This window comes from Heptranchias perlo, unplaced genomic scaffold, assembly GCF_035084215.1.
Source record: "Heptranchias perlo isolate sHepPer1 unplaced genomic scaffold, sHepPer1.hap1 HAP1_SCAFFOLD_317, whole genome shotgun sequence".
NCBI classification, from domain to species: Eukaryota; Metazoa; Chordata; class Chondrichthyes; order Hexanchiformes; family Hexanchidae; genus Heptranchias; species Heptranchias perlo.
This window is the reverse complement of record NW_027139329.1, coordinates 140,666-153,191: the sequence shown is the minus strand read 5'-3', so window position 1 is coordinate 153,191 and position 12,526 is coordinate 140,666. Positions and strand designations below refer to the sequence as shown.

Genomic DNA, 12,526 nt, shown 5'->3' with positions numbered 1-12,526 from the left:
TCCCCGTACTGACCGGGACAGAGTGTCCATAACTCCCCGTACTGACCGGGACAGAGTGTCCATAACTCCCCGTACTGACCGGCAGCAGAGTGTCCATAACACCGCGTACTGACCGGGAGCAGAGTGTCCATAACTCCCCGTACTGACCGGGACAGAGTGTCCATAACTCCCCGTACTGACTGGGAGCAGAGTGTCCATAACTCCCCGTACTGACCAGGGACAGAGTGTCCATAACACCCCGTACTGACCGGGAGCAGAGTGTCCATAACTCCCCATACTGACCGGGAGCAGAGTGTCCATAACTCCCCGTACTGACCGGGAGCAGAGTGTCCATAACTCCCCGTACTGACCGGGAGCAGAGTGTCCATAACTCCCCGTACTGACCGGGAGCAGAGTGTCCATAACTCCCCGTACTGACCGGGAGAGAGTGTCCATAACTCCCCGTGCTGAACGGGAGCAGAGTGGCCATAACTCCCCGTACTGACCGGGAGCAGAGTGTCCATAACTCCCCGTACTGACCGGGAGCAGAGTGTCCATAACTCCCCGTACTGACCGGGAGCAGAGTGTCCATAACTCCCCGTACTGACCGGGAGCAGAGTGTCCATAACTCCCCGTACTGACCGGGAGCAGAGTGTCCATAACTCCCCGTACTGACCGGGAGCAGAGTGTCCATAACTCCCCGTACTGACCGGGAGCAGAGTGTCCATACCTCCCCGTACTGACCGGGAGCAGAGTGTCCATAACTCCCCGTACTGACCGGGAGCAGAGTGTCCATAACTCCACATACTGACCCCGGGACAGAGTGTCCATAACTCCCCGTACTGACCGGGAGCAGAGTGTCCATAACTCCCCGTACTGACCGGGAGCAGAGTGTCCATAACTCCCCGTACTGACTGGGACAGAGTGTCCATAACTCCCCGTACTGACCGGGAGCAGAGTGTCCATAACTCCCCATACTGACCGGGAGCAGAGTGTCCATAACTCCCCGTACTGACCGGGAGCAGAGTGGCCATAACTCCCCGTACTGACCGGGACAGAGTGTCCATAACTCCCCGTACTGACCGGGAGCAGAGTGTCCATAACTCCCCGTACTGACCGGGACAGAGTGTCCATAACTCCCCGTACTGACCGGGAGCAGAGTGTCCATAACTCCCCGTACTGACCGGGAGCAGAGTGTCCATAACTCCCCGTACTGACCGGGAGCAGAGTGTCCATAACTCCCCGTACTGACCGGGAGCAGAGTGTCCATAACTCCCCGTACTGACCGGGACAGAGTGTCCATAACTCCCCGTACTGACCGGGAGCAGAGTGTCCATAACTCCCCGTACTGACCGGGAGCAGAGTGTCCATAACTCCCCGTACTGACCGGGAGAGAGTGTCCATAACTCCCCGTACTGACTGGGAGAGAGTGTCCATAACTCCCCGTACTGACCGGGAGCAGAGTGTCCATAACTCCCCGTACTGACCGGGACAGAGTGTCCATAACTCCCCGTACTGACCGGGACAGAGTGTCCATAACTCCCCATACTGACCGGGAGCAGAGTGTCCATAACTCCCCGTACTGACCGGGACAGAGTGTCCATAACTCCCCGTACTGACCGGGAGCAGAGTGTCCATAACTCCCCGTACTGACCGGGACAGAGTGTCCGTATCACAGTCCGATACTGGACAGGAACATGTGCGATGCTGGGACTGGGACTGGGACTGGGACACCCTGGAGTTCTATGAAACGTTACACTTTGGACCCAAACCTGCCCCTTTCCTGCCCAGGTACAGCCAGAACCGACATGAAAAAACAGACCATCAAAACCTTCATCACTGGCACAAACTTAACAAAAGATAAACTCGTTCTAATGTCTTCAATGATTATCTATTTTGTCCTTAATGACTGACCGTGATTGTTACTGGATTCAGTCTCGCTGAATAATAACAGGGAGAATCAGTCAGATACTGGATTACACAGTTTGTCTTTCAAACACTCAACCTACTCGAATTACTGAAATCCCATAATAACAGCCTGTCACCAGCCTCCCCCCATTAAATCATCGGCTCCACAGACCAGATTCCAGCTAATTAGCGTTCGCTCGGCTTCGAGCTCCAACCACTACACCCCTCCCTATCTCTGTAACCTCCTCCAGCCCCTCACCCCTCCCTATCTCTGTAACCCCCTCCAGCCCCACACCCCTCCCTATCTCTGTCACCTCCTCCAGCCCTACACCCCTCCCGATCTCTGTAACCCCCTCCAGCCCTACAACCCTCCCTATCTCTGTAACCCCCTCCAGCCCCTCCCTATCTCTGTAACTTCCTCCAGCCCTACACCCCTCCCTATCTCTGTAACTTCCTCCAGCCCCTCACCCCTCCCTATCTCTGTAACTTCCTCCAGTCCTACACCCCTCCCTATCTCTGTAACCTCCTCCAGCCCTACACCCCTCCCTATCTCTGTAACCCCCTCCAGTCCTACACCCCTCCCTATCTCTGTAACCTCCTCCAGCCCCTCGCCCCTCCCTATCTCTGTAACCTCCTCCAGCCCTACACCCCTCCCAATCTCCTTAACCTCCTCCAGCCCCTCCCTATCTCTGTAACCTCCTCCAGCCCTACACCCCTCCCTATCTCTGTAACCTCCTCCAGCCCCTCGCCCCTCCCTATCTCTGTAACCTCCTCCAGCCCCTCGCCCCTCCCTATCTCTGTAACCCCCTCCAGCCCTACACCCCTCCCTATCTCTGTAACCTCCTCCAGCCCTACACCCCTCCCTATCTCTGTAACCCCCTCCAGCCCTACACCCCTCCCTATCTCTGTAACTTCCTCCAGCCCCTCACCCCTCCCTATCTCTGTAACTTCCTCCAGTCCTACACCCCTCCCTATCTCTGTCACCCCCTCCAGCCCTACACCCCTCCCTATCTCTATAACCCCCTCCAGCCCTACACCCCTCCCTATCTCTGTCACCCCCTCCAGCCCAACACCCCTCCCTATCTCTGTAACCTCCTCCAGCCCGACACCCCTCCCTATCTCTGTAACCTCCTCCAGCCCCTCGCCCCTCCCTATCTCTGTCACCCCCTCCAGTCCTACTCCTCTCCCTATCTCTGTAACCCCCTCCAGCCCGACACCCCTCCCTATCTCTGTAACCTCCTCCAGCCCCTCGCCCCTCCCTATCTCTGTAACCTCCTCCAGCCCTACACTCCTCCCAATCTCCTTAACCTCCTCCAGCCCCTCGCCCCTCCCTATCTCTGTAACCTCCTCCAGCCCTACACCACTCCCTATCTCTGTAACCTCCTCCAGCCCCTCGCCCCTCCCTATCTCTGTAACCTCCTCCAGCCCCTCGCCCCTCCCTATCTCTGTAACCCCCTCCAGCCCTACACCCCTCCCTATCTCTGTAACCCCCTCCAGCCCTACAACCCTCCCTAATCTGTAACCCCCTCCAGCCCCTCGCCCCTCCCTATCTCTGTAACTTCCTCCAGCCCTACACCTCTCCCTATCTCTGTAACCTCCTCCAGCCCCTCACCCCTCCCTATCTCTGTAACCTCCTCCAGCCCGACACCCCTCCCTATCTCTGTAACCCCCTCCAGCCCTACACCCCTCCCTCTCTCTGTAACCTCCTCCAGCCCCTCGCCCCTCCCTATCTCTGTAACCTCCTCCAGCCCTACACCCCTCCCAATCTCCTTAACCTCCTCCAGCCCCTCGCCCCTCCCTATCTCTGTAACCTCCTCCAGCCCGACACCCCTCCCTATCTCTGTAACCCCCTCCAGCCCCTCACCCCTCCCTAACTCTGTAACCTCCTCCAGCCCTACACCCCTCCCTATCTCTGTAACCCCCTCCAGCCCCTCGCCCCTCCCTATCTCTGTAACCTCCTCCAGCCCCTCGCCCCTCCCTATCTCTGTAACCCCCTCCAGCCCTACACCCCTCCCTATCTCTGTAACCCCCTCCAGCCCCTCGCCCCTCCCTATCTCTGTAACCCCCTCCAGCCCTACACCCCTCCCTATCTCTGTAACCTCCTCCAGCTCTACAACCCTCCGAGATCTCTGCGCTCCTCCAATTCTGGCTTCTTGTCCATCCCCGATTTCCTTCGCTCCACCATTGGCGGCCGTGCCTTCAGCTCCCTGGGCCCTAAGCTCTGGAATTCCCTCCCTAAATCTCTCCGCCTCTCCACCTCTCTTTCCTCCTTTAAAATGTCCCTTAAAACCCACCTCTTTGATGAAACTTTTGGTCACCTGTCCGAATATCTCGTTATGTGGCTCGGTGTTAAATTCTGTTTGATAATCGCTCCTGTGAAGGGCCTGGGGACGTTTTACTACGTTAAAGGCGCTATATAAATGCAGGTTGTTGTTATTATCTGTGGGCGAGGGTCAGAAACTGTGACCGTTTGTTCAGATTGAATAAAATCATCAGCAAAAAATATATTTTCAACTGAGCAACTTGACCCCTGCAAGAAGGAGTTTGTTTTTATTGAAGTTTGTGAGACTCAGTTCGGAGACACAGTCAGTCGTGGGGATGGGAGCAGGAAGTTACAAAGGGACATGGACAGACTGAGTGAGTGGGCAAAACTGAGGCAGATGGAGTTCAACGTGGACAAGATATATTGGCCCTGGAGGGGGTTCAGCGCAGATTCACCAGAATGATACCAGGGCTAAAAGGGTTAAATTAAGAGGACAGGTTACATAAACCAGGCTTGTGATTCCCTCGAGTTTAGAAGATTGAGGAGTGATCAGATCAAGGTGTTTAAAATGATTGAACGATTTGACAGGGTAGATCGAGAGAAACTAATTCCTCTGGTGGGAGAGTCCAGAACAAGGGGGAATAATCTTAAAATTCGAGCTCGGCCGTTCAGGGGTGATGTCAGGAAGCATTTCTTCACACAAAGGGGAGTGGAAATCTGGAACTCTCTCCCCCAAAAGGCTGTGGATGCTGGGGGTCAATTGGAGCTTTCAAGACTGAGATCGATAGATTTTTGTTGGGTGAGGGTATTGAGGGATACGGAGCAAAGGCGGGTAAATGGGGTTGAGGTACAGATCAGACGTGATCTTATATGAACAGCAGAACAGGCTCGAGGGGCTGAATGGCCTCCTCCTGTTCCTGTGTAACAGGCTCGAGGGGCTGAATGGCCTCCTCCTGTTCCTGTGTAACAGGCTCGAGGGGCTGAATGGCCTCCTCCTGTTCCTGTGTAACAGGCTCGAGGGGCTGAATGGCCTCCTCCTGTTCCTGTGTAACAGGCTCGAGGGGCTGAATGGCCTCCTCCTGTTCCTGTGTAACAGGCTCGAGGGGCTGAATGGCCTCCTCCTGTTCCAATATCCTGTGGACAGTGAGGTTTCACTGCTGACATCATCTTTAAAAAAATCTATCAGCTGAAAAGTTACTTCTGGCAGGAAATCATTACAAACATCTGTCTGACCCAAGCAGATTGAAATCATTACAAACATCTGACCCCAGCAGATTGAAATCATTGCAAACATCTGTCTGACCCCAGCAGATTGAAATCATTCCAAACATCTGCTGAATCCAGCAGATTGAAATCATTGCAAACATCTGTTGAACACAGCAGATTGAAATCATTACAAACATCTGTCTGACCCCAGCAGATTGAAATCATTCCAAACATCTGCTGAATCCAGCAGATTGAAATCATTGCAAACATCTGTTGAACACAGCAGATTGAAATCATTACTAACATCTGTCTGACCCCAGCAGATTGAAATCATTACAAACATCTGTTGAACACAGCAGATTGAAATCATTACAACATCTGTCTGACCCCAGCAGATTGAAATCTGTGACAATTTTCAGAAATATTTGTTGGGTTTTGATGGAAGTGTCTGGTTGCTTGTCTCTCGGACCCACTCACTGCCCCGTGCAGTCTCGAGTCGATGTGTTTGTGCGCACAGTACAGATGTTCTGTTCAGACCGCGCGTTGTTCTCCATCTGGGATTAATTGTTGCTGATTTCTCCTGACGCAGCTCATCCAAAGCAAGGTCAGACACGGCCAAGTATCTCATCACTCGGGGTCACTAACACAAAGCAAGGTCAGACACGGCCAAGTATCTCATCACTAGAGGTCACTAACACAAAGCAAGGTCAGACATGGCCAAGTATCTCATCACTAGAGGTCACTAACACAAAGCAAGGTCAGACACGGCCAAGTATCTCATCACTGGGGGTGATAGTCAGTGTTGTAATGTAGGAAAAGTGGCAGCCAATTTACGTACAGCAAGATCCCACAAACAGCAATGAAATAAATGACAAGATAATCTGTTTTTTGAGGTTGGTTTAGGGATAAATTTTGGCCAAGGACACCGGGGAGAATTCCCTTCTCTTCAAAATAGTGCCATGGGATCTTTTCCATCTGCCTGAGAGGGCAGACGGGGCCTCGGTTTAACGTCTCATCAGAAAGACGGCACCTCCGACAGTGTAGCACTCCCTCAGTACTGACCCTCCGACAGTGTAGCACTCCCTCAGGACTGACCCTTCGACAGTGCAGCACTCCCTCAGTACTGACCCTCCGACAGTGCAGCACTCCCTCAGGACTGACCCTTCGACAGTGCCGCACTCCCTCAGTACTGACCCTCCGACAGTGCAGCACTCCCTCAGTACTGACCCTCCGACAGTGCCGCACTCCCTCAGTACTGACCCTCCGACAGTGCAGCACTCCCTCAGTACTGACCCTCCGACAGTGCAGCACTCCCTCAGTACTGACCCTCCGACACTACGGCACTCCCTCAGCACTGACCCTCCGACAGTGCAGCACTCCCTCAGTACTGACCCTCCGACAGTGCAGCACTCCCTCAGTACTGACCCTCCGACAGTGCAGCACTCCCTCAGTACTGACCCTCCGACAGTGCCGCACTCCCTCAGTACTGACCCTCCGACAGTGCCGCACTCCCTCAGTACTTACCCTCTGACAGTGCAGCACTCCCTCAGTACTGACCCTCCGACAGTGCAGCACTCCCTCAGTACTGACCCTCCGACAGTGCAGCACTCCCTCAGTACTTACCCTCTGACAGTGCAGCACTCCCTCAGTACTGACCCTCCGACAGTGCAGCACTCCCTCAGTACTGACCCTCCGACAGTGCAGCACTCCCTCAGTACTGACCCTCCGACAGTGCAGCACTCCCTCAGTACTGACCCTCCGACGGTGCAGCACTCCCTCAGTACTGACCCTCCGACAGTGCAGCACTCCCTCAGTACTGACCCTCCGACAGTGCCGCACTCCCTCAGTACTGCTCTGGAGTGTCAGCCTGGATTTTCTGCTCAAGTCTCTGGAGTGGGACTTGAACCCACGTCCTCCTAACTCAGAGGTAAACAATTTTACAACACCAAGTTATAGTCCAACAATTTTATTTTTAATCCCACAAGCTTTCGGAGGCTTCCTCCTTCCTCAGGTGGTGTTTCATTTCCACACCACCTGAGGAAGGAGGAAGCCTCCGAAAGCTTGTGGGATTAAAAATAAAATTGTTGGACTATAACTTGGTGTTGTAAAATTGTTTACAATTGTCAACCCCAGTCCATCACCTGCATCTCCACATCATAACTCAGAGGTGAGAGTGTTACCCTCTGAGCCACAGTTGATAGGCCCCGACCTTGGAAGCCCTGTATAAAACCCACCACCGGACTCTATAAACCCTGGAACGTTCCCATCCATCGCCATCTGCCTGATTCAATGTGACCGTATCGAGCCAGGAGTCTGATGTTCTCCCCTCACTGCTAAAAGTCTCAGTGTCTCCCCTCCCTCCCATTCCAGACATTTCCTCTCCACCTCTCATTCCTGCAGCATGTGACCCGCTCGCAGTTTGCGACCCGTCTACGTCCTGTCTACGTCCCGTCTACACTTTCTGTCTTCTCCTTGCAAGACTGTGAATGTTTCGGCCACTCGAACCGGTGCAGTTACATCGAGCTGCTCACCACCACCATTTGCGTGAGCTGTAAGCACAACACGAGAGGCCGACACTGCCAGTTGTGCCGACTGGGCTATCACCGAAACCCGTCAGCAGAGCTGGACCATCACAACGTTTGCCTAGGTCAGTTCCTGTTACAATCTCCACTCTCGCCTCCTTCCCTCACCCTTCAGATTTCAGCCCAAAACAAGATAAAGAAACAAAAAGGAACCTGCGATAGGGCTGAGCAAAAGGAATCAGCTCCCCTTTCCCCAGAGATCAGACCCGGTCCGACCTTTCCCCGGAGATCAGACCCGGTCCGACCTTTCCCCAGAGATCAGACCCGGTCCGACCTTTCCCCGGAGATCAGACCCGGTCCGACCTTTCCCCGGAGATCAGACCCGGTCCGACCTTTCCCCGGGGATCAGACCCGGTCCGACCTTTCCCCAGGGATCAGACCCGGTCCGACCTTTCCCCGGAGATCAGACCCGGTCCGACCTTTCCCCGGAGATCAGACCCGGTCCGACCTTTCCCCGGAGATCAGACCCGGTCCGACCTTTCCCCGGGGATCAGACCCGGTCCGACCTTTCCCCGGAGATCAGACCCGGTCCGACCTTTCCCCGGGGATCAGACCCGGTCCGAACTTTCCCCAGAGATCAGACCCGGTCCGACCTTTCCCCGGAGATCAGACCCGGTCCGACCTTTCCCCGGAGATCAGACCCGGTCCGACCTTTCCCCAGAGATCAGACCCGGTCCGACCTTTCCCCGGAGATCAGACCCGGTCCGACCTTTCCCCGGAGATCAGACCCGGTCCGACCTTTCCCCAGAGATCAGACCCGGTCCGACCTTTCCCCAGAGATCAGACCCGGTCCGACCTTTCCCCGGAGATCAGACCCGGTCCGACCTTTCCCCGGAGATCAGACCCGGTCCGACCTTTCCCCGGAGATCAGACCCGGTCCGACCTTTCCCCGGGGATCAGACCCGGTCCGACCTTTCCCCGGAGATCAGACCCGGTCCGACCTTTCCCCGGAGATCAGACCCGGTCCGACCTTTCCCCAGAGATCAGACCCGGTCCGACCTTTCCCCAGAGATCAGACCCGGTCCAACCTTTCCCCGGAGATCAGACCCGGTCCGACCTTTCCCCAGAGATCAGACCCGGTCCGACCTTTCCCCAGAGATCAGACCCGGTCCGACCTTTCCCCAGAGATCAGACCCGGTCCGACCTTTCCCCGGGGATCAGACCCGGTCCGACCTTTCCCCGGAGATCAGACCCGGTCCGACCTTTCCCCGGGGATCAGACCCGGTCCGACCTTTCCCCGGAGATCAGACCCGGTCCGACCTTTCCCCAGAGATCAGACCCGGTCCGACCTTTCCCTAGCGATGAGGCCTGGCCCTGAGGTAAATTGAAAGCCCTGTGTTGTGACGATATAATCATTGCTTCCCTGTCTCCATTGTTTTTCTGGAATTTGTATGTTGTTTGTACTCTCGGCAAACGAACATCCTTCATTGTAGCAGCATCACTCGCCTCTGCTCAATGTTACCCTCCCCCCATTGTCTAACATCAATGTTCTCTCTCCATTTCCTCATCTCCTTCCCATACTCCACACATAGAATTACAGAGAATGTACAGCACAGAAACAGGCCATTCGGCCCAACTGGTCTCTGCTGGTGTTTATGCTCCACACGAGCCTCCTCCCTCCTTACTTCATCTCACCCTATCAGCATATCCTTCTATTCCTTTCTCCCTCATGTGTTTATCCAGCTTCCCCTTGATGCTATTTGCCTCAACTACTCCTTGTGGGAGCGAGTTCCACATTCTCACCACTCTCTGGGTCAAGAAGTTTCTCCTGAATTCCCTATTGGATTATTAATGACAGTCTTATATTTACAGCCCCTAGTTTTGGTCTCCCCCACAAGTGGAAACATCTTCTCTCCGTCTATCTTATCAAACCCTGTCATAATTTTGAAGACCTCTATCAGGTCACCCCTCAGTCTTCTCTTTTCTTGAGAAAAGAGCCGCAGCCTGTTCCATCTTTCCTGATATTTATAACCTCTCAGTTCTGGTATCACCCTGATGAATTTTTGCACCCTCTCCAGTGTCTCTCTATCCTTTTTATAATATGGAGACCAGAACTGTGCACAGTTCTCCAAGTGTGGTCTAACCAAGGTTCTGTACAAGTTTAACATAACCTCTCTGATTGTGAATTCTCTCCCTCTAATAATGAACCCCGGAGCTTGGTTTGCTTTTTATGGTCTTGTTAACCTGCATTAATCCTTTGCAGTCGCCCCAAGGAGTGGAACACGGGCCGTGTCCAATCAGTGTGTGGACGATTGACGCTGTTTGTAAACTGTTGGAGACTTGTTTCCCCCCAGAGTCGGCTCGTCCCCTGTCCTGGGCCCGAGTCATTTGTGTCCCTGAGGTTGTGTCGATGGGTTTTATTGGGAACAGCCATGTGCAGTGTGTGTGTTGTCTTGTTTCTGCAGACTGTCAGTGTCACCCCTATGGCTCACTCCATGATCGCTGTAATGAGACGGGATATTGTGACTGTAAGGAGGGGACAGCAGGGCCCAAGTGTGACAAGTGCCTGCCCGGATATTACTGGCACAGGGGCTGCCGAGGTAAGTAACCGTTCCAGCACCAGACCCTCCCTCACTCCGCCTGGCTCCTGTGTGTCAGGGTCAGCAGTGGATCCGATAGCAGAGATACCAGGGGGGGGAACACAAAGGCTTTTAGACAAGGAGCCCTCCTGGGTTCCCCCATCACCCTGAGAAACAATTAGTGGCACAGCTCCTCGCAAAGGGAGGGACTGGAGTTCAGTGAGGAGCATTTTATAGAATCAGACAGCACACAAGGAGGCCATTCAGCCCATCGAGGCTGTGCTGGCTCTTTGAAAGAGCGATCCAATTAGTCTCACTCCCCTGCTCTTTCCCCATAGCCCTGCAAATTTTTCCTTTTCAAGTATTTATCCAGTTCCCTTTTGAAAGTTATTATTGAATCTGCTTCCCCCGCCCTTTCAGGCAGCGCATTCCAGATCAGAACAACTCACTGTGTAAAAAAATTCTCCTCATCTCCCCTCTGGTTCTTTTGCCAATTCCCTTAAATCTGTGTCCTCTGGTTACCGACCCTCCTGCCACTGGAAACAATTTCATCTTATTTACTCTATCAAAACCCCTCATAATTTTGAACACTTCTATTAAATCTCCCCTTAACCTTCTCTGCTCTGAGGAGAACAATCCCAGCTTCTCCAATCTCTCCACATAACTGAAGTCCCTCATCCCTGGTACCATTCTGGTAAATCTCCTCTGCACGCTCTCCAAGGCCTTGACATCCTTCCTAAAGTGTGGTGCCCAGAATTGGACACAATAATTGGACACAGAATTTAACCCTCAGTCTCTCCTTCATTATTTAACCATCAATTTAGTCCTATTCACCCATCACCCCTGTGATCTCTGACCTACATTGGCTCCCGGTCCAGCAACACCTCAATTTTAAGATTCACATCCTCACATTCAAATCCCTCCGTTGCCTCGCCCCTCCCTATCTCTGTAACCTCCTTCAGCCCTACACCCCTCCGAGATCACTGCGCTCCCCCAATTCTGGCCTCTTGCACATCCCTCATTTCCTTCACCCCACCATTGGCGGCCGTGCCTTCAGCTGTCTGGACCCTAAACTCTGGAATTCCCCTCAAACCTCTCCGTCTCTCCCCTTCTCTCTCCTTTAAGACGCTCCTTAAAATCTACCTCTTTGACCAAGCTTTTGGTCTCCTATCCTAATGTCTCCGTATGTGGTTCAGTGTTAATTTTGGTCTGATTTACGCTCCTGTGAAGCACCTTGGGCCGTTTTACTACGTTAAAGGCGCTATATAAATGCAAGTAGTTGTTGGTGTAACAGTGAAACACTGGGAGCGGCGACAGTTCAAACAATCTCTGAGGTCAGGAGATTTTCAGTGACCTGACGTTTCTTTTCTCTGACCTCTTGCAGCCGGCGTGTGCGATAACTTGCTGACGCGGTGTCAGAACGGAGGAGTGTGCGAGGACAATGGGAGGTGTCGCTGTCCCGCTCCCTACACCGGGCTCCTGTGTGAGAAAGGCCAGTGTGGGAAGGAAGCAGGAGGGTGTGTCTCCCAATCCCCCCGGGACCCCACCTTACACCGGGTGCTGCTGTCACTCACTGCGCTGCTAACCACCGCTAACGGACGCCCGGCGCTCTGACCCGCTTCCAGCGCCACGGACGCTCACGGGAAGGTGCAAAGAGCGGAGGAGAATCCAGCGTTTACTGCGTCCCCGTTAAACACGGTCCCCGCCCTCCGGCCCGGGAAAGGCAAACTGTAACCCAGGCCTGAGCCCACCCACCCACCCACCGAGCCCGACTGTATCTCCGAGCCCTGAAGGAATGGGCAGTCAGTGGGGACTGTACTTTCAGACCCCCCGCCGGAGGGAGGGAGGGAGGGAGGGAGGCAGCTGCTAATATTCATTCTCCAATCGCCAGCCTGGCCTCGGATGGCCAGCTTTGGGAAAGAAAGAAAGAAAGAAAGACTTGCATTTATATAGCGCCTTTCACCACCTCAGGACGTCCCAAAGAGCTTTACAGCCAATGAAGTACTTTTGAAGTGTCGTCACTGTTGGAATGTAGGAAACACGGCAGAAAATTTGTGGAGCTCAGAGGA

At 53.9% G+C, this 12,526-nt stretch overlaps 1 protein-coding gene across 1 annotated transcript in view; it reads left to right on the top strand.

Moving 5' to 3' along the window:
* The window catches only part of LOC137311243 (netrin-G1-like), a 61,225-nt gene extending 48,963 nt beyond the window's left edge, over positions 1 to 12,262 (top strand). Inside the window, exons 5-7 of the mRNA XM_067978561.1 lie at positions 7,836 to 8,003; positions 10,344 to 10,478; positions 11,842 to 12,262. Coding sequence (XP_067834662.1) covers positions 7,836 to 8,003; positions 10,344 to 10,478; positions 11,842 to 12,071 — 533 coding nt within the window. The 3' untranslated portion in view covers positions 12,072 to 12,262. The remainder of the gene's footprint in view (positions 1 to 7,835; positions 8,004 to 10,343; positions 10,479 to 11,841) is intronic.
* Positions 12,263 to 12,526: the final 264 nt, after the last annotated feature.